At 44.1% G+C, this 22,027-nt stretch overlaps 1 protein-coding gene across 4 annotated transcripts in view; it reads left to right on the top strand.

The window, feature by feature from the left end:
- The window catches only part of LOC146870509 (leucine-rich repeat-containing protein 37B-like), a 1,537,525-nt gene that overhangs the window by 1,439,483 nt on the left and 76,015 nt on the right, over positions 1 to 22,027 (top strand). For all 4 annotated transcript variants that reach the window (XR_014978279.1, XM_085643006.1, XM_085643034.1 and 1 more), the window contains one exon: positions 16,306 to 16,377. Coding sequence is in view for 3 of the 4 variants with exons in the window: in XM_085643006.1 (XP_085499132.1) it covers positions 16,306 to 16,377 (72 nt within the window). In the remaining variant the exon portion in view is untranslated. The remainder of the gene's footprint in view (positions 1 to 16,305; positions 16,378 to 22,027) is intronic.

The following is a 22,027-nucleotide window of genomic DNA, read 5'->3' on the forward strand; positions in this document are numbered from 1 at the left end:
ATTCATCAAATCATCCACACCTCGCTTCATCCTTCCATTTGCCAAACCATCCACTCATTGTTAATTCTCTCCATTTTTCTTTCCGTCTTTTATCAATATATATTGTTAATACATCCTTTTTTCTGAATTATTTTCTTCCCTTCCTTCCGTTCTCCTCTTCATCATTCTTTCCATTCATCCATCTTTCCATCCTTTATTCTCTCCATCATCCATCTTCCCTTCCATCATCCATCCGCCTTTCAATCATGCACCTATTCCTCCATCCCTCCCTCTCATCTTTTTGTGCCCTCTTGGTTTCATTTGTTCCCATACCTCACAGCTCCATCTTGCAGTGGTATTTATGAGCATCTCTTTGGAGACGAACATCTCTGATCAAAGTCAGTGTAGCCATAAACATCAATATAAATGTTTTATGGTGACGCAAAGAACCGCCCAGTGGCACCCACCCTCACTTAAGCTCCCAACGGTTGGGTTCATGATGTTTTGGGCTATGAACCACATCTGTGTGGAGTAATGTAATTAGATGTAACAAATTCGGGTCAATATTCATGTTGGACAGTTTGGTCCATAGCATTGATCATATTTTAGGTCTGGCTTTAATTGTCTTGCCAACCCCATGTATTCAAAAGAATTCTTAAGTTAATAAGATGTGGCAAACTCTGTAATTCTGGGTTTAATTTGCTAATACATACAGTGATTATACCCCAAAATAAAGGTCGAATGGCAAGCGAGCTTTCATTTGTTTTTATGGCACAGATAGGAATGAATGATTGAAATAAAGATTCCCTTGCAACCAGACCATATTTTAACAAAGAATGACGCAATGGCAAAGCCAATAGATTTGATGTTTGAATGGTGAATGCTGAACTAATGCAACAAGTGATTCAATAGCACACTTAGACAAGTGCATATACCTCCGTTCGCAGGCATAACACCGGTAACCTGTATATATGCATTGCACAAAATCTTACACACTCACACTTACACATGCATGTAAATATACACAGGCATAGCAACGTAAAGACACAATCACAACTTCAGTGTCAAGTGGGTGCCTCAGAAGGTGGTAGGAAGTGAGCAGTGTGGGGTGCAAAGAGTGTAGCAGCGCTGCGTGCAAGGGGATCAAAAGTTTTAGTCGATGAGGTTTCTAGAGGCTGAGACAGGTAGCGAGAAGACAGTAACGTTGGAAAGTAAACAGGAATAAAGGAATAAAGCCAGAGTATGAAGCCAGTAGATTGCCCAAGAAAATATGAACGCAATGAAAGATGCTATGAACCAATGCAGCGCCCAGCCAGGGGTAAACAATTTAATAGATATAGCAAAACAGGAAAAAACTGACAAGTAGAATCCAGAAAAAGAAATAAAACAGGGCAAATCACTGCCTACTGAAACAGTGAGCTGTTTACGAGAGTTTATACAGCTGCGGCCAATGGAAACATCACCCCATGGAAGATGAGTGAAACGGTAGAGAAGGAACTCCAAATGTATGCAAATAAAACATTGCCCTTCCCAGTGAAATGGGCCTAATTAAGACCAGGCATAAATAAATCCAAGGAAAAAGGTGACGCCTGACTCCTCGGTCATAGACCTATGTGTAGGGCTGGTAAGGTTAACATCAAATTGCACATGAATGGGTTTTTGAATATGCAGGTGTCAGTCTAGCCAAACCTACTGTCGTGTGTTTTTTGCATGGCCCATTGTTGTTTTCTCTGTTAGCCTAACTGCGCAGGTTGTATGGAATTTAGGCTATAAATAATTATTTAAAATAAAAAAAAAAACTTACCTGTCACTGCCCCAACGCCGACGGCTGCCTCGGTGCTTCACTCCTGGCAGTCACTATGCATGCACAGACTCCCCACCCAATCCAGATGCTGCTCTCATACTATAAGAGCAGCACCAGGATTGGTCTAAGGGGCCTGGTCTGCCGCTCAGACAGTGCCTGGGAGCCTGCGGCTTTTCTCCTACCCGGCCAGTAACCATGCCGGGCCAGTCTAAGATGGCCAGCCAAACTGACATGCACACTTCTAAGTGCACACCAGTCTTCCCTGTCATGGCCCAGCCACGCATGCACGCCTCAGCCAGAGCCAGTCACAGAAAAATAAAATGATAGTGTTTGAATATCATTTTATTTTTCTGTGACTGACTGTCTGACCAATAGGGCGACGCTCCTCGACTATTACAGAGGAGCCATCCCTGTCCCAAGCATAGTTATGTTCCTGAGCAGAATCCCTGCAACATGGCGCCACCTGCGTTTTGGTCAGATTCTTATACGCAGGAACCCTGAGTTGCTTGTGCTTGTCTCATCTTACTCTGGAGACGTCCGTGGTGTTAGGGATTAATACTCCACAGTTTTTAGGAATCACCTACTTCTGTTGGCTTTTCAAGCTTGATTATTAAAAGATTACAACCCAGTTTGTGTTACGCTTTAAATCTATTTTTAATATCTTATTGCGCAACCTGTTTTTGTTATGGCCAACTGCCGACCGTGAGTGTATGCACATTTGATGCAACATGGAGTCCCTAATGCAGGTACTCCTGTTATCTTTGTTGTGAAGCTCTGAAGTTTTTTACTCTTGGGTCACATTTCCAGCTGTGGATGCTAACACAAATAGTTTTCCCAAATACACTAGACCCCCGGCACCGGTTGCATACAGACCATATGCACCTATTTGAAATTCCTCTTACCATCTAGGAACATCAGACTTGGTTTGATGGCACCCTCCCCCCCATGTGCCTGGGACAGTTTGAACGGGACCTCTCTGTAAGGAGGGGGCTACTTGACCGGCATTAGCTGGGTATACACCATATCCAGATTTAGACAATTTGAATTTCGTACAAACTGGCAGTTTGTACAATATTCTAGTCATCATATACAGATGTCTAACTCAGTTTATGTTGCGTACATTGTTAGCTGGTCTAGCTAGACTTGTCCTGCAAGAGCATGCCCAGTTGCCTGCGGCGCCTATTATAAGTTCTGTAATCGTTTGTTCAGTTATGGGCAAATGTTCTACTAATCGTGAGGAAATTCAATTTTGCATTGCCCAAAAAATAGATCAACTTGAAGCTGTGGTTCCCCTTACAGGCCCACAAGACAAGCACATAATTTTAACCAACTGGACTGGTTCCCCCTCTTGTAGATTGCAAAACCTGGGGGACTATTTTTGCTACAGTCTATACTTTATGTCATGGCACTTCCTCGATGTCCATTCTACTGAGCGTCCTCAAACAGATACAATATGAACATGGGGCAGATCCTGCCCTAGATTTGGGGATGAAACTAATTGGTAATTTTCCCTTAATCTCTGAAATGATTATTTCTAATGTTAATGGCGAAGTAGCATCTCTGGCTATACTCCAGCGACCTTCCGTGGTGGCGGTTACCGACTGCGAATGTTAAGTTGCCTATAATTATTGCTAATGTATATACATTGCTAGGATGCAATAATTTGAGAACCTGATCTTCAGTATCACCACTTGGCAAGCCTAGCACTGACTAAGATGCAAGAACAGCCCGTGAGTTTACTAAAACAACCATGGGATAAATCTAAACAGCAAAAGAAGGGTAAACCTCGCAGTGGTTCTCCACTCCTCTGAGAGACAGTACGATTTTCGTGATCGCACTAAAATTAAGACTACAGACAGGAATCGTCTGACCAGCAGTACAATAGGAGGACGATCTGACCGCAGACAAGAAGAATATGTGAAACGCTCGTACGTGAAGATATAAAAGGAGGACAAGACTCCTCAATACAAAGCCCCATTTCAGAAAAAGAAAGTAGCACCTTAGACTGTTCAGTATGCCACAGACATGAGAACCTTCCTCCTGAACAGGAGTTGCGTGGTGATGCTCATTGACAGCGACGTCAGAAGTCACCATAGCATGCCAGAATCTCCAGGAGTTTCTGGCAGCGAAAGCAACTGAAACAGTTGTTACAGTTTAAAGCATAGATACACGTATAGAACCCTCCTGACAAATTATATCACTTAGATATTCAAATTGAAGGTCACGTTAAATCAATCAATCAATCATTCAATCGGGCAATTGTAAGTGTGCTACTCACCAGTGATGGTATCAAGGCGCTAAAGGGGCGGGGGGTTCGCAGATCTGTTTAGCACACCATTAAAGCAGTATTCTGGGACAACTTAACTACATCTTATGACATCCTCTTGGCAGAGTTCGATTGGCCCTCACCATTTGTACTCGCATCCCCCCAAGGGGAGGATGTGATTCTTCCTTCTTTTTCTCACTTTGTCCTTGACGAGGTCAAACAAGCTTTCGCATACGAATGGCCCGTGCTTTGGCTGCTGTCCTTTATTGCAATCATGTTGTTTAGGATAAGGACTCCACTTATCATGTTATTCCTAAACGGTGCACCCCACAGGTACAACCACATTATCTTATTAAAAGGGACGCTAAAGCACCCGTTAAAGAAATTCTCTCCCAATTGCAGTACCAGGGAGTAATTTAACCCTTTGTCTCTCAAATGAACAATACTCTTTTTCCTGTTTTAAAACTGATCATTCTTGTTGGATTGTCTTAACTAGAGACATTTAAATACGCATACACGTACATTTGCGGTGCAAAACACCCACAGAACCGCACTCATTAACAATGTAGTTCGTAAGAAATATAAAACCATATTGGATATTTCCAATGTTTTTTCAGTCACAATTTGGCTCCTGAGAGCATGAATTGTCACTTCTTCATGCCATTGACCCTGACGCTCTGTCCTATGTAGACAATATCTACTTGATGGACGACAAACTAAATCCCCACTTAGCAGTAGTAGATCACATAATATTGGGAGTTTCTAGGCTATGAACTTATGGATGAGGAAAAATGTCTTGCCCCTAATTTTTCATAGAAATGTGTGCAATTGCAACCTCCAAACACACCTAAAAAATTACAGTCCCTTCTCGGATTTTTAAATTTTGGCAGAACAGACATACCTGAATATGCACAATGCATAAAACCTCTTTATGTGTTAATGCTCCCTGATGTTTCCATTTCATGTTGGACATCAGAACACACAGATACTCTGAGATCTTTGCAATCTGACTTGCTTGAAACACACCACTTGCATACCTGTATCAATACCATGAACATGGTCATCCATATCTTACCAGGTGCAATTGGATTCACATATATCGCCTGTAACTAAGATGAAGCAGTACATAAAGCATATAAATGCATTTATATTCCGGAGCAGAAATGTGTTTTACTTCTGCTGAAAAAATACTGACTGCCATGCAGATGGCCATTGTTAAAGAAAGGCCACTTGCACAAGGGAAACACATTATTGTAATTTCTCCTGTGCCAGCATTAGAGGCTGTCACTAAAGTTAGCGTTCCCATCCCCAAAGCCCTCCATCCCAGATGGATACAATGGGCTACATCTTTGACCGCTGTTGATGTAGACTTCGTCTTTGGCCATTCTTTGCAGACACAAGAATTGCTACAGTATGAGCATGTTTATTATTTGCCAACTACTTTTTTGCATCTTAATCAGTATAAATATATTATTTACACTGACAGTTCAGCTCTAGCCAGTATAGGTTCTAAGCAGCAATATACAGCCACATGCACCATCGTTATTGGTATTTTGTTAGATGGCGTTTTCCACCCTCAAACAATTAGCACGCAGTCTCTAGGAAACTGACAGCACTGTACAGTTGGCTAAACTAAAGGCTTTGCTTCTTGTACTTGAACATACGGATCCTGAATGCCCCACGCTTACAGTGTATGATTTGTATTACTGTGTACAGTCCTTTAATGATAATTTACATTATAGGCAACAAAATGGATGTAAGGATTCAAAGAGTGACACAATCAAGCATAAACTGCTTTCAGTTAAAATGGCAGATCTTAAAGATAAGTTGCCACAAACTCATCTAATACATACACCGAGTCATCAATGTGTGAGAGTTCATGCTGTAGGGAATTCTCTGGCTGATGAAGCAGCCAAATCTGCAGTGGCCTCAGCTACACTAGCTGCAGTTACATGCTCCAAAACTGGTATCGATAATATGTTGGCTGCCGTGAATGCATTAAAAAATAGCACCCCTTTACCAAAGGGTTTTCCTTCTATATACTCTTATCATTTAACTGACCAGAATGTTCCTTTTGTAACTATTTCTCGGTTTGGAGATCACTTGATTCCCAATCAAGACTGCAGACATGCCTTAATTGTAGCAGCACATGAAGGTGTTGCTTCCACGCATGCAGTAGTGGCAGCCTAAGGTTTGCTGCTACGGCAACGCTATTGTTGTCAGGGATAATACCAATAGGCCAATAAATATGTCCTGTGAAATTTGTCAACAAATTAAAAGCTCCACCGTGGCTCATCCTCCACAGACACACCTCTTGATTTCCAACAAGCATCTTGGCTGCATTTACCTGGATCATTGTGGTCCACTGATTTTCAGATATTGCTTTTAAATTTAGTATAGTTGCAATTGATTCTTGCTCTAGATTCCTTTGAATTTGGGCACAGCGCTTGGCTGACTTTCATATTGTTATTAAATAAATTGCAAGTCTTTGGGCCAGATTACGATCTTGTTACGAAAGGCCTCCATACGACTCTGATCCGGAGGGCTTTCCAAGCGAATTCCACTGACCGAACGAGTACTATGCAGCTGTAAGCTGACAGACTCGGTTTGCTCGGACTCCAATTGAACTCTATGGGAGCCAGTGTACTGACACGTACCCAGGCTCCCATGGCAAAAAGGGATGGGTGGGGAAAAGCATACAGTCTGTGGCGGGCATCCCATGTTGCCCACCACACTTTGCCTGCATAGATCGGGGGGCCCCATGCGCACCCCCTCTGACCGATTCAAAGGGATGCGGGTGAAGGGGGGCTGCTACGGCCTCCCGAAGTCTGATTCTGACAGCCGTTTCATCTCGCTGAGACCGAGGCAATTCAGCCGACCGAATCATACTTGCTCGGTCTGAATCCGGCTCCATTAAGCGGCACGATTTGTCTGCGAATGTGTCGGTCGGACAGGATTGGGTTCCGGAAACGATTCGATCAGCGTGGACGAGATCTGTGCATCGTACTTGGTCGTTCAGAGTGGGTGACGGCTTGGTCGGAAACATAGGCGCTGAACCAGATTCACACGTTCCAGTATCCGTCAGGAGGCCTTCCTAACGAGATCGTAATCTGGCCCTTTGTCTTTACTAATGCGTGCAATGCTTTTCATTCAGGCCAGGCTCTGGCTTTCGTTTTAAAGCTTACCATGATTCGATGATGTCTCTGGGTGTACAGGTGCATATTTCTTCTAAATATAGACCAGAGGGCAATTCTGTTGTGGAAAGAATGAACTGTGACTTAAAGCAGTCCTTAACAGCAAGAGTATTAGGTATTGGGTGTGGTTGTTTGAACTATCTCTATGGGGTTCAACAAGCTTTTAATAACCTCCCTAAAAGAGCTCTGGGTGAGCGGACCCCATACGAAGTACCTTTTGGTATCAAGATTTATGTTCCAGACCTTAACGGTCCAGACATTGTGGCGGCTGCCGCAACCTTTGACGTAGATAACCATTGTGCTGTCTTACAGGACCTACAAAAGTTATGTGACCCTCAATCAAGCAAATACTTGCCCAAGGCTCTCTCTTCGAGTGCAGACGTACAGACTACAGTTCCGGCTGGCTTTGTAAAATTGGAGCTCTGGTTCGAGAGAAGGTGGCGATTAAAAAGAAATTTAGTCCAACCTACTGTGCGCCTGTCCCAGTCCTTGGCTCACAGGGTACAAGAACTGTGATCTTGCCACTGCTTCCTGGTTCTAAAGACAAACGCTTTGTCTCCCTCGAACATGCCAAATTACACCATGTAGCCAATTCTAAATTGTATACCACGGGGTGTACGTGCTCCTACACAATATATGTCTTTGCAGACCGTGAGCACCAGTGACGCTGCTTCTCCCCGGCTGGGGTTTGGTGTTGAGGGGGAGGCGGAGTCCTCCACTGACAACCTGACTGAAATAATGTTTCTACTATTGCGTCTTCTGCAGCTGATTATTTAAAAAAACAAAGGGGTCCCCTGCATACGGATAGCTTGCCATGAGCAGAGAAAGAGCAATAAATCTTTAGAACATATCTAGAGCAAATAATTCAACACTAAAATTACGGGCATATACCAATACACTGATGACTTAATCCAACAATACATTCGTCCTAGATATAGTACAAAAAATGTCAAAATCTGAGTTGTTTTGTATTTAAAGTAGCAAAACATTTATTTGTTATGTTAAAATTTCTTATGAAGCGCTCGCACACCGAGTGGTTACTTGGCGCTGGACTTAAGAAGCTTTTCAGGAGCCACATGTGTTAGTCGTAAATAGAGTCTAGTTATAATTTGGGTAAATAGCCAGGTCTTGAGTAATCTAACAGATTCAGTGCAAGGTCTTATATCTAAAGGGAGAGTGGTCCAGAAACTGGGGCTAGTACTGCAAACCTGCAGCCACCTATTTGTTTCCGCTTGTAGGAAGGAATGACTAGGAGGTTCTTATGAGCAGAGCGTAAGCTCCGTGCAGGTAAATATTTCTGGACAAGTCTGGATAAACATTTTGGGCTAGTATCATACAAGGTTTTAAAAATGAGGCAACCAACTTTAAACGCGCATGTTTGCAGGATGGGAAGCCAATGTAGCTCCTTTATAGTAGGGGATATATGTTCCCATCTGTGTTGTTGGAAGATCAACCTTGCTGCCTGGTTCTGAACCATCTGCAATCTTTTGGTGAGGTAAAGCGGAATGCCAAAGTATAAAGAATTGGCATAATCCAGATGTGATATCACCATAGCTAGGACCACCTGAATTAGGGCTTCTCGGGTGAGTAATCTCCAAATCTTCCTTATCTTCCTCAGCTGGAAGAAACAAGTGGAGGTCACTGCTCCTATCTGAGATTTCATAGTGAGATCTCTATTGATGATCACTCCCAGGCTTCGAGCTGAGGAGGAAGGGTTAGGTGGAGTGCCCCATACACTTGGCCAGAACTGGGTGTTCCAAGGGTTCAAAGGACCACTTATCAGAATCACTTCTGTTTTATCTGGATTTAACTTTAGCTGGTTGTAATTCATCCAGTCACGGATATGTAACATTGCTGCCTGGAAATCAGATATTGAATACGGAGAGTTATCGATTGAAAACACCAGTTGTAAATCGTCTGCATAATTATATGTGCAACATACCTTCCTAGTTTTCAGAGAATGAAGTAAAGGAAGAAGATATAGATTAAATAGGTGGGGGGGGACAGTGAGGAACCCTGCGGTACTCCACATGTTGTTGCCATTTTAGGTGCCGAAAACTGGGAGAGGCGCACTGACTAAGTACGTTCCTCAAGAAATGACTTAACCCAGCTGTACGCCATACCCTTGAGACCAGCCGTCCTGACACGGTGATCAGGATACCATGGTCGACCATGTCAAATGCCGCTGACAAATCCAGCAACACCAAGGCCTGAGGGAAGCCCTTGTCGGCTTCCTTGCGAAGTGTATCCAATACGGTAAGTATTACTGCCTCGGTAGAGTGTGCTGGACGAAACCCTGCCTGGTTAGGATCAAGGTAATCCGACTGCTCAATGAAAGCACAGAGGCATTTGGCCACGTGGGATTCTAGTATTTTGGCCAGATATGGAAGCAGGGAAATAGGCTGGTAGTTAGTCAAGATCTCTGGGTCCGCACATGATTTCATTATCAGGGGGACAACTGTTGCTTCTTTAAAAGCTCTTGGAACACAACCCGGTGCTAAGGAATCCTTAAGAAGTGCCAGGGCGGGTCCAGGGAGACTAGTAAAAACTTATTTTAGTATGTGAGGCGGGCAACTATCCGTAGGAGATCCTGACTTTACTTTAGACAGAAGGTCCAAAAACGTCTGGCTATCTATTGCTGAGAACTCTTCAAGATGGCAGGGGTTTTCCAGCATTGAGGGTGAGTCCTCAGGAGCCGAGCAGCAGGGAATACTGGCTTTTATTGTGACAATTGTTTCAATAAAGAACAAGTTGAGGGAGTTACAAAGGGATTGACTGGGAGTGGATTTTAATGTTATTCTATCAGGATTAGATAATTCGTTAACAATTGCAAATATTTCTTTGGACCTATTGGTGGAGCTAATAATTTTAGAAGAGAAGTGAGCAGCCTGAGCTGTAGAAATTGATTTTTTATACTCTTTCAATTGAAGCAGATAGCTCTCTTTTTTATCTAAAGAATAGTTGGTTCTCCATTTCCTTTCAGATTGACGAAGATCTAGTTTTTGTCTTTGTAACTCAGCAGAAAACCATTTTTGTGCTTCATGGCGTCTTGCTGATCGAATCGTTCTTAGTGGGGCATATTCATTGCTGGCCGCAGTGAGCCATCCTGTGAGGTTTTTCTCACTCAAATTAATTGACATCTGGTGGGTAGGAACTGTATTTGCTAGGGTAACATGGAATTGAGTTCTATCAATATTGTTCCAGTTCCTAGCTACTAATCTTTTTTGCCTTGGTAATTTTTCTATAGCAATATCACTAATATTAAACTGGATTAAGAAGTGATCAGACCAAATACAGAGCGATACCATCAATGCCGAGACTGTTATATTGGCTGTCCACACCTGGTCCAGCGTGTGTCCCTTATTATGTGTGGCTGTAGTTATATGCTGGGTAAGATTTAACCCAATAAGGAGATCATTCAATTCCTTAGCGTAGGGTCCGCCTTGTATGTCATTGGCTCAATAATTAAAATCACCAATCAGCAAAATGTTAGCATTGCTGATGAGTAGTTGAGCTAACTGTTCAGCTAGGGAATAGGGATACAAGGGCATATTCGTGGGTGGTCCATAAAATAGAACACAGATTAGAGGGGTCAAGACCGATTCCAATTTAAAAACTAGATTATCTACCGAAGGTAGGTCAAGTGAAATTAATTTAGTAAATTTTAAATCTCGACGGACAATGGCTGCTACTCCCCCGCCACCCCCCTGCATTCCCTGTCATGCGGTTTGCTTGGGGGATATAATAATCGTTAGGGAGGGCTGCCAAAATGTCTGGGGCTGAGTTTTGCGACAGCCAAGTTTCCATTAGGAACAGGAGGTCAGGATGGCTTAATTTCAAAAGGTGAAATATATTAAGCTGGTGTTTCACCAGGGAACGGGTATTGAAGTAAAAAATAATTGGTTTAAGGGTAGTGTCTTTGGGGAATGATTGTAGCATAGGGGAAATACAAATCTCTGGAAATGAAACCCTTGCTTCCATGATTCCTAATTCGATTAATCTAATATTAGTGAGAGAATTGATAACGTAATTACCAGGGTGCAGGAGTTTTAGTTCTTGAGAGGAGTGAGAGAGAAAATGGGCATGGTGACTGGCCCTTGGTCCCGTTTGGGCGCAGACGGGCTTGCCCCAGGCGCGCTTCGGCGCGCAAGCGGCGCGCCCGCTGCGCGCGTCCGCTCCATCGGGCAATTTAACCTCTGTTCCGGTGGACGACTAGACCGCGTCCAGACCAGATATGAATTATGGTGGAAGGGGGGGGGGGAGGCTCTGGTTGGTGTGTCCGCCCTCCGTTCAAGCGGCACAACAGCTGTGACGGACCGGGGTCGGCACTATCTGAACACTATCTGAACAGCACGACTGAGCAACACTAATGGTAAAGGCAAATACGTTTCTTTTAAAACAAAGCAGCAATTTAATTTAAACACATCAATGGTTAAAATAGATAAAATATCGCAGTAAGACACAACTCAGTAAATTAGGTTTAAAAATGCAGGCAGCAAGCAGCTATTCAGAACGAGGCGCTAGCAGGGCTTACTTAATTAATATACTTACTTATTTAATATACAATTTAAGAAAAGGGCTAAAATGTCGTTCAAAGACTTTCCACTCAGCTATTCACAAACTTGTTTTATAGTGAATATAGTAGATATTTATTTCTATACCATAAAACAGTGAATTATGATATAGATACAATGTAATGTTGTTAACAACGCAACAAAATGCTAACAATTATGCATAGTGTTCCCTATAGACATTGATGTTAATTCATAAATAAGTAATAACCATACAACATATTATGGAGGTCTTAAAGATGTTACCACTACGCGCGTTTCGGCGAAATGCCATCAGCAGGAAGCCATCACAAGGATATGTGTGTGTGAATGCAGCTGTTTTCAATGGTAGATCAATTCCACGTAAGGACCACACACATCATCAAGCCCAGAGATGGGTGCTGGAATGCCGACCAACAAAGCAGATGTTGGCCAGTGCAGACAGGCACACGAGGTAAATTGTCTGGATTGCTCGATTTATTGGAGGTCGGCGTAAATAGGAAGTGTGGCAGATGAAGACTGTCCTAATTCCGTAAGTAGGCATGAACACTTCCTAAATCGAATAGGGCCTCAGCAAAGAAAAGTTCTTTAATTAGGTGAAACGCCAAAGTCTGGTGCACCCATAAGCTCCGGGGGTCAATATTCCGACTGAAGCGTTGACAGTCACAGCGGGTGTTCCAAGGGCATGGCAGCACTGACTGGGTTGCACCTTGGCGTTTCACCTAATTAAAGAACCTTTATTTGCTGAGGCCCTATGCAATTTAGAAAGTGTCCATCCCTACTTACGGAATTAGAATGTAGGTTGCCCGGTAATTATTCCAGCATCGTCTGGGACCGAGGATCATGTCTGTACTTTGGAACTTGTGACTTGGGCTGTTGATCAGTCATCTTGTGCTGAATTGGACTCCTTTATGGAGTCCCTGGCCTTTAATTGGCAAGTTACAAAATAGATTTCTCCTAAGCACTATAATTTGATTATTTTTTTAAATTGACAATTCCGTTCTTAAAAACATTTTTGAATACGACTTTTGCAGGCTGTGCTTTGAGCTTGTTTTTCTTTGAAGGACATTCATACTATTAAGTGATTTTTATTGTGCTATTATCCTGACCAAAGGGTGGGTGTTGTCTGTTCCTTGCGTGGCCCATTGTCCTTTTCCCTATGTTAGCATAACTATGCATGTTGTAGCCCACCTTTATTTTGCATATGTTACTACATGACACTCTTGCTTTTTTGTCACATTGCATTTCCACACAGAACCTGCACATCTTTATGTATTTTGTTCTTTTCCTGGGGTTTGGACTGAGGGCACTAGGCAAGGTCAAATAACAATGCCCCTTGTTATTCTCACTGGTCAGATACTAGCACTTAGACATAACAAGAGAATGCAGCTGCTGTTTGTGAGCACACACATCTTGTCAATTAACTGAGGACAGGAGTTCTGAAAAAGCGCACACTGAGCGAAGCTCCTTAAGCAAGAGTGCTGCGTCAGCTGAGATGTAGAAAATCCACCTATGTATGCTAAGGTATGAGGTCCACCACTAATCCCAGAGATCTTAAATATATAATTGTTTAGCTTCAGTAGAAGGGCAGGGGTTTAGGCTAGTCTGTTTTATAACATGAAAAGGTTTTTTATAATATATGATTTACCATGCTAATTATATTTTTTGTATGCATTTGTGGTCTAATTGTGGCACAAAGGCTGCATCTTAGAGCACAATAGTTTAAATAAATATCATAAGCTTCGTTTATCTTTGTGTGGACAAGTACGAGTGGGAGAGTGAAAGGGTGTGTCCCTTAGAGGGTCAAGAGTGTTGTATTCTGTGGCACAAATTCACTGGTTTCTCTGGAAATTTTAACAGGGCAAGTGAGGCACTATAGCTAGTCCGACTCGGGCTCATAGATACTGAGGTGGTATGGTGACTCAGGGCCAGATGTACGACGGTTTTTAGCGTGCGCAAACTGGTTTAAGATCCGTTTGCTCACGCTAAAAACCTTGGGCCCATGTACAAAACCTATTTTGCGACTCGCTAATAGTGACTCATGAACCATGTATGAATGTTTTGCTACCGCAATTGTGGTCGCCAAACACTCGCAAATTACCACCTACCTCAAGTAGATGTTAATGCAATCGCAAATGGAAAGGGGCGCCAGGGGACCTCTTCCCCTTTGCAAATGCATGCGAAAATATTTTTTAAGGGCAGGCAGTGGTCCCAGGGACCACTGCCTGCCCTTAAAAAATAAAACGAAAACGTTTTATTTAATTTTTTTTAAAATGCATCCCGTTTTCCTGTAAGAAAAACGGGCCACATTTAAAAAAAAAAAAAAAAAAAAAATCTGCTATATTTAAAAGCAGTCCCAGACATGGTGGTCTGCTGAGCCCAGCAGGCCACCATCCCTGTGAGGGCCAGCCATTCCCAGTGCCTAATTAATATTGAGCCTCGAATTTTGCGTCCCTATTGGGAATCGCAATCAGTGTCTCTGGCACTGTTGTACATAGTAAATTGCGACTCGCAATCGAGCGCAAATTGCGACTCGCAATTTACTAGGGTCGTACATCTGGCCCTCACTCCCTACATGCTGATGTTCTATGGTCCCAAGCATAGTTCTGTTCCTGAACAGAATCCTTGCAACACTTCAGCCTAGTACAACTGTTTGAAAAGCCAGGCCTTCGGCTTCTTGTGGAATACAAGATGTGAGGAGGAGGCTCATATATGTAGTGGCAGTTTGTTCCTCTCTTTAGGAGCAATGTAGGAGAAGGCTCGACAACCTGATCTGGTTTTGTGTTTGCATGGGATGTGTGCAATAGGAGTCTCGACGAGCAAAGGTGTTTGAAAGGTTTGTGAAAGCAGATGCAATTGTTGAGGTATGCTGGGCCAGTGTTATATAGTGCCTCAAAAGTTTGAGTGAGTAGTTTGAATTGTGCTTGTTTGTGCATGGGGAGCCAAAGGAGGTCATTCAAGTCTGGTGTTATGCGAGTGGGGCACAAGAGGTTAAGAATGATTCTAACCACCGAGTTCTGAATGGTTTTCAGCTTTCTTGTGAGTTTTATATTGATCCGGACATAGAAGATTTTCTCGTAGTCCAGCTTTCTTGTGACTAGGGCTTGCTTGACAACATTCTGAGTGCTGATTGAGAGCCATTTGAAAATCTTCGTATGCATTTTCAGGGTATGGAAACATGTGGCAGTGATGGCATTGACTTGGGCAGTCATTTGGAGTTTGCTGTCAATGACGATCCCAAGGTTCATGGCGAGGGTGGTGGGGGTAGCTGTCAGTCTGAGCTCTGATGGCCACTAGGTGGAGTCCCGCTGTTAAGTGCTTTTCCTGAGGATCACGATTTCTTGTATTGTCTATGTTCAGCTTTATACTGTTGGTCAATCCCAGTGGGCAACTTTAGTCATGTAGGCCTTGTACTTGATTCAGGCACTGGGGGGTCTTGTCTGTGGGGGAGGGAATGAGCTGTGTGTTGTCGATGTAGAAGAGGATGTTGATGGTGGACGGGATCATGTATGCTTTGAAGAGGGTTGGGCTTAGGGAGAACCCTTGCAGAACTCTGTAGAAGAGGTCATGGGCATCCCAGGTGTACGGTGCCAGACTGACTGACTGAGTCCTTTCAGTCAGGAAGGAGCAGATATATTGGAGTGGGTGTCCTTGGATTCTGATGTCGTGTCGGCATTGGATGAGAATGGGGTGAGAGACCATGTAATGCTGTGGACAGGCCCACGAGGTTGAAGGCTGCTGTGTCTCCTTTGTCCAGAGTCATGCAGATGTCATCCGTGGTGGCGATGAGGGCATTTTCCGTATGAAACAAAACATTCCATCATATTAAAGGTGTCCTTGCAGACCACCATGTTGCTAACCATCAGCAGCATTCCTCTATGAGAAAAACAAAATGTTAAAGCAAGAGTAGACAGAGCAAAAAAAAATACACTCTTAATATTGCTATTAGCCTGGTGAGCCTACTCGAGGGTGTATTGTTCATTAGTGTGGATTATAAATCAAATGAGAGCCTTGCTTTCACATTTCAAGTTAAAAGTACCGCATACCATATCAGTGGTAAATCCTGCAGTTCATATGCGAAACTGGACGGGCTCTCTGTTGACTTAATAAGGATGATGGTGCAGAAGTTTTAAATCTAATCTATTTCCAACAGCATACTTTGTCTGCACAATCTAGAACATTGTTATGCTGCAAAACGTTTATCCAAATCTAGTCTCTTTCAACAGCATACTGACTGCCCAATCTGGAACATTAATATTGTGATCTAAATTATATGCTGCATCTTCAAATGGTAGCATCTATGAGAAAAGTAAATAACACACTGTACTAAACCGAATTAATTGAAACTGCCATTGTCTCTATAGTACTATATGCCCCCTTTTTCATTTTACATATTCTGGGAATGGTACTCACTTGTATTGGGGACAACTGGCACTAAATGCCAATAATCAGCAAATGTATCTGTGGTCTGCAATTTGTGTTCACGGCAAACATGTATTTTTTGTATTTCAGATTTTTGAGCAATAATCCATTGTCAAACGTTAGTGATACATCTTTCTTTCGCCTGACAGCATTAAAGTATCTGTAAGTGTTTATTATAACTGCCAATCCTGTTTGTATTTCTTTTGTATTTGTCATATTTCCAAATGTACAAGTACTATAGGGTAAATCACAGAGGTGCACTGAGCTATGTTCACAAGAAATGTTAGATTCTCTCAAATTTCCGTGATAAAAAATACAATACGAGAAAGGGGTTGATAATACAACTAAAACAAATATTGGTGAACCAGTAGGTCTGGCCTTGGCAAGTCTGTGTTGTTTCGTTTATTTTATTTGCAAATATACACAATAGATAATAAAAGCGAAAAAATAATAAAAAGTTAAAAATAGCACTGACTAAAGGGTGTATGTGTATATCAGTTAAAAATGATGTAAAAAATGACGAGTGGAAAAAATAAAATGCAGAACATGACATGAAAACAGGTATGGAAGCAGAGATTGGCCTACCAGTCCCGGCACTGAAGTGGACTACATTTTAGGCGTAGATACTGATGTGCAAGAACAAAATGCCATCACTCACTGTGAAGAGAGTAGCTGGCTGAAGAGGGCTGACCAATAGCCACTTGCTGTTGGCTTTGGTGGGAGAAAGCAAAAGGAGAATGACACCTAAACGGACCAATGAGCTGCTCAAAAGCTCACCCCTATGTATTTTTAGTTTGAGTCTTTTAGAAATCATGAAGCTGGCAATACAACTAAGCTGTCGCCAGGCCTGACCTAAAAACAAAATACATAACCGGCGGTTTGTCAGACTTTTTTATATTTCTTTTTATTACTTTTTCATACCAATTCAATAATACAATTAGGCGTTCACTTCTGTTACAGTCAAAGTAAATGTATTATTTAATAGTGAGGCATTTACAGAAGGTACCTTTCGCATCTAGGATAATTTTCATTTATATGCTGTGCACTACAATGACATAATGTTATTACTTGCCTCCCACAGCCGAGGAGTTCTACCATGGGGTGCATATTCTTTGATATTTATTAGGGCATTCTCTCATTTTATAGGCAGATTCTTCTAAACTCTCGCAGTTGTCCTTACCTTGTGTCCTTTCTTTTATTGAGGGTGCATCAGCGCCTCTCCATCTTTTAGCAATATCTATTTTAACCACTAAAAATAATTTACAAATTTAGGCATGAGCTTTCACAGGTCCGTCTAAGCCCTTCATTAACCCCAGTAGTGACACTTTGGGATTAAACACAAACACACTTCCCACTACTGTGCTCAGTCTTTGATGTATTTGTTTGCAATATTGGGCTATTACGGGGTATCCCCATATGGTATGTTCCCTGGTTCTCCTTTCATCTCAAGCAATTGAGAATATATAAATTTAATTAGACAGAGGTGGGAAGAACATAACTAGGATACGCGATGACATTTTTGCGCTGACCCATTCCTCACCCTTTAATTCTTTCAGGTCTCTTTCCCACTTCTCTTGTATATTTATTATGGAAACAGGAGTGGTAATTAGTATGGATTTATAGACTTTTTGTCTCATCAGCTTCACTTCAAAACGGCTTTACTCTGAGACCTTTGTCAGTTGCCCTTTGCATGAATTTAAGGCAGTTCTAGCATTGCAGATACTTGAGAAATGAGGATTTATGTAGTTCATATTCCTCCACCAGTTGTTCAAAACACTTAGGGGCCTATTAGGATGGTGGTCGGAAAACCACCCTGACTGCCATGGAAGCGGAAAACAACCGCCCGCCGGCACCGTGGAAAAACCGGCGGCCAAATTAGGATCATCCGCCAAAAAACACCGACCGCGGCAGAACGGGGCCAAGAAAAACCACCCGTAGCGGGCGGTGATTGCCAAAATCCGTCCTTGGCGGTCGGATACGCTGCGGAAAAACACCAACCCACCGCAAGCATAGCGGAGACACCACACGGGAAATTAGGATATCCCCGATGGTCCCGCGGTACGTTCCGCTGTTTCTGACCGCCGCGGTCGCACACTGGGATGAATGGGAGAGCCAGCAGAAGAGCTGCAGCATAGCCACCGCTGCAGACGATCCGTGAAAAATATGGCGGACGAAGCAAAAAACACGCAATAAGGCTAAAAAGTGCACACAGCGAACTAGCCATGCCTCCCAAATACACAAAACACACCCCAATGACACAACCGCATGGCAAAAATAAAAATAAATTTCCCAGGACAACACACACACCACACCTGACAGCAATACCCCATTTGGACACACCCACATAGCTGAGTATAAAACCAGCCCCTTCCCTGACCACAATCCTTTGCAACATTCCAAGACTGAAGGCTACCAACCCTCACAACAAAGGATAGGCAAAGCAACACACCAGCACTACTCGCACCACACACAGCACCACCACCACTTCCACACCTGCACCACTAACCCCCTGCACATCACACACCATACACATCACAACCACACCCACCACTCACACCCCTGCACACACAACCACTTTGCACACCACACACCATGTCAACACAGAAAATGCCCAAATTCACAGAGAGTGAGTTGACAGTCATGGTAAATGAGATAGTCAGAGTGGAACCACAACTGTTTGGTAGCCTGGTTCAACAGACACCATTAGCCACAAGGACACAAATGTGGGCAAGGATAGTCCAAAGGGTCAATGCATTAGGGACCACCCCAAGATCCAAAAAGGTGATCATGAAGCGGTGGCATGATCTGAAGAGGGTTGTCAAAGAGAGGAGAAGCAAGAACCATGAGCTGGCTCAGAGGACTGGTGGTGGCCCTCCCATTCCACCAAAACCATTCACACCATGGGAAGGAACGGTGCTTGCCATACTGCATCCAGAGAGTCTCACAGGAGTAGCCAGGGGAGTGGAGGCTGGTAAGTACAAACAAATGACTACCACCACACTGACATGTACTGTCTTACACAACTACAAAGCTACACCACCTAGGACAAATTCCATTAATCTGTACCACACACTCACAAAAACAAGTCTCACAGATCCAACATTCACTCACTCCCATCCACCCCAAATGTAGCTAGCAACATTACCATGGGGGCATGTGTACAGGCAGTCAGCACTAAAACTCTCACCAGGCCCCCTTGTCCCACAGAATCAGCAAGATGGAGCAATCCCCCCACCCCACCCAGAAGCAGTTGGAAGCCATTGCAGTACACCAAACAAACTTACAGTTAGGTAGCCATCTTCCCTGGGAGGGTGTTTGGGGGTGGGAGACCTGTACCACTACTCCCACCATGCCCCCTGTCCCACACCTGAGCAGGATGGAGCACTCCCCCACCCCGAAGCAGTTGGAAGTCATTGCAGTACACCAAACAAACTTACAGGTAGGTAGCCATCTTCCCTGGGAGGGTGTTTGGGGGTGGGAGGCCTGTACTACAATTCGGACCATGCCCCCTGTCCCACACCTGAGCAGAATGGAGCCCTCCCTCCACCCCACCCAGAAGCAGTTGGAAGCCATTGCAGTACACCTAACAAACTCACAGGTAGGTAGACATATCATTCGGTCTTATGACACCACTGAGCAGGATGTAAGCCTCCACCACATACACACAGATGTCAACTCACAAAGCCAAATGCGAGCACGTAACAGGCAAGTAGCCAGTACGTGCACCCACACATTTGTCACAAAAGAAATGGTGCCATATGACAACACCAGTCCTCCCATTGCACAAATATGCACACCGACCCCATTGCCATGCACAGTGTGCACACAGGTAAGCTAAGGAAACTGTCACAGCTACCAAATTGTGACACACCAATGCACATGTAGAATAAAGTCTGGGCACAATCATGCACAGCACCTATTGACATGTGCATCGCCATGAGGCAAGTGCAACAAGGACCATTTGAGAAATAAAGCATGTGTGGTGGTATAAATCAAGATATGCACATGACAGGACAAAGGTATGCAGGAGATGACAATGGCCAGTCCATGGCCAGATGTGACGTCTGCCAGGTCAGACAAATCAATAAAGAGTCCTCAATGAAAAACATGTTGTGCCAGTCCCTAGATGGCAACAGGTCCCTGTAATCATAAATTATGCACGGGTCGCATGGTATACATTGACACCTCACACCATGGACAAGTAATGCATGTACCACTGCATCATGTCAGGAAGCACAGTAGTGCACATAGGAAACAATGTGATTAACAGTCAGTTAAGCAGTGTACAAACGGTGAATGACACACAGCTAACACAAAGCTGGCGGGGTGCACTACAATGACCATTTCCCATCTGATCCACAGGTGACCAAGAACTCATTACAGAGGACAACACCAGCAACCTGCAGAGCCAGTCTCCCCCCGGTACATGGACTCTTGGATGTTGCCTCCCTGGATTCTCTGGACGATGAGCTCGAAGCCGGCCCATCTGGTGTGCCGGGGAGCAACAGGTCCCAGGACCCCATCGTCCCCCCACCACATCTGCGGCAATACCAACTTCACGTACAGACTCCTGCTGTTAAGGCCTGTGCGGCCACCACCACCACCACCACCAGTGCTGCCTGCAACACCCTCCCTGTCCCAGAGGATGACCACCCCATACCACCAACTGAGGAGGGCAGTGAGAGGATGCGGGTGCTCACAGTAGGTGTGAGGGGCAGGGTCACCCACAGTCACCAGGAGGCTGGGACCCAATCCCTGGAACACATCACCAGAGTCCTTGGTGCATATGAACAGGCCCAGGGACGAACGGGCCAGTCGGACGAACTGTTACACGAGCTCATCCTGCTGATGAGGTCCATCGACACTCGCATGGGACAAATTGTGGACCTCTTGGGCCAGCAAGTGGCAGTACTGAGGGACAGGCCTGCGCCACAACCAACACCTCCCTCTGGTGGGCCGCAGGATGACAGTTCACCTTCCTCCCCTGCGCCCAAAGAGAGGGGTGAGTCCTCAGACCCCACTGGCCCTGCAGCAGGCCCCCCCGCCAAGCGACGAAGGGGCTGTCCTAAGAAGACCCTGGGAGTGTCTGGAGGCAAAGCACCTGCCAAACGCCAGTCACGGAGCCAGCCCTGATGGCAACCCTCTTTACCACTGCATTGACTTTTTGGACTGTCCTTCCCCACACTGCCTTGTGAATGGCATATGTCTGTTTGACTGGGTCACCACATCAATGTGGGGACTACTCGATTATCTAATTTACCATAACTGTCAACTCACTGCTCCACCACCACCTCAATGGAAATGTACACCCCCTCACATGTCACCATTACAAATAAAAAATCCTTACACACATGTTGTTGTGTCTGCTCCGTCTTTATTGCAGGATGTACAGTCTTCAACATGATCACAATGTACCAGGAGTATGGACTGTATGCAGGCAAGGAGAAGTTAAAGGCACCTAGGGAAACACAACAGAACAACATTCACTGGTCTGGGTGTGGCATCACAGACATCACACAACACCTACCATCAAGATAACCCAACATGCACACGTCACAATGGGCAACAAGTGTCAACATACATGTCCTGTAGATGTTCCCAAATGACCTGTCCCAGAAACATTGCCAACCACTGCTGAGTCTACAACTGGCTGCTGTTAGAATTCTCACATACCCCTTCACGACAACAGCAATATCAGCAGATAATGGTATGTTGTACATTGTCACCCACTTTCAAGTGAAGTAGCAGGTGATGAGCTGTTCACGCAGGTCAACACCTTCCACCTCTCCACTGTCCTCATCACTGGGCATGA

The sequence above is a fragment of the Triturus cristatus genome, chromosome 1_1 (genome assembly GCF_964204655.1).
Source record: "Triturus cristatus chromosome 1_1, aTriCri1.1, whole genome shotgun sequence".
NCBI classification, from domain to species: domain Eukaryota; kingdom Metazoa; phylum Chordata; class Amphibia; order Caudata; family Salamandridae; genus Triturus; species Triturus cristatus.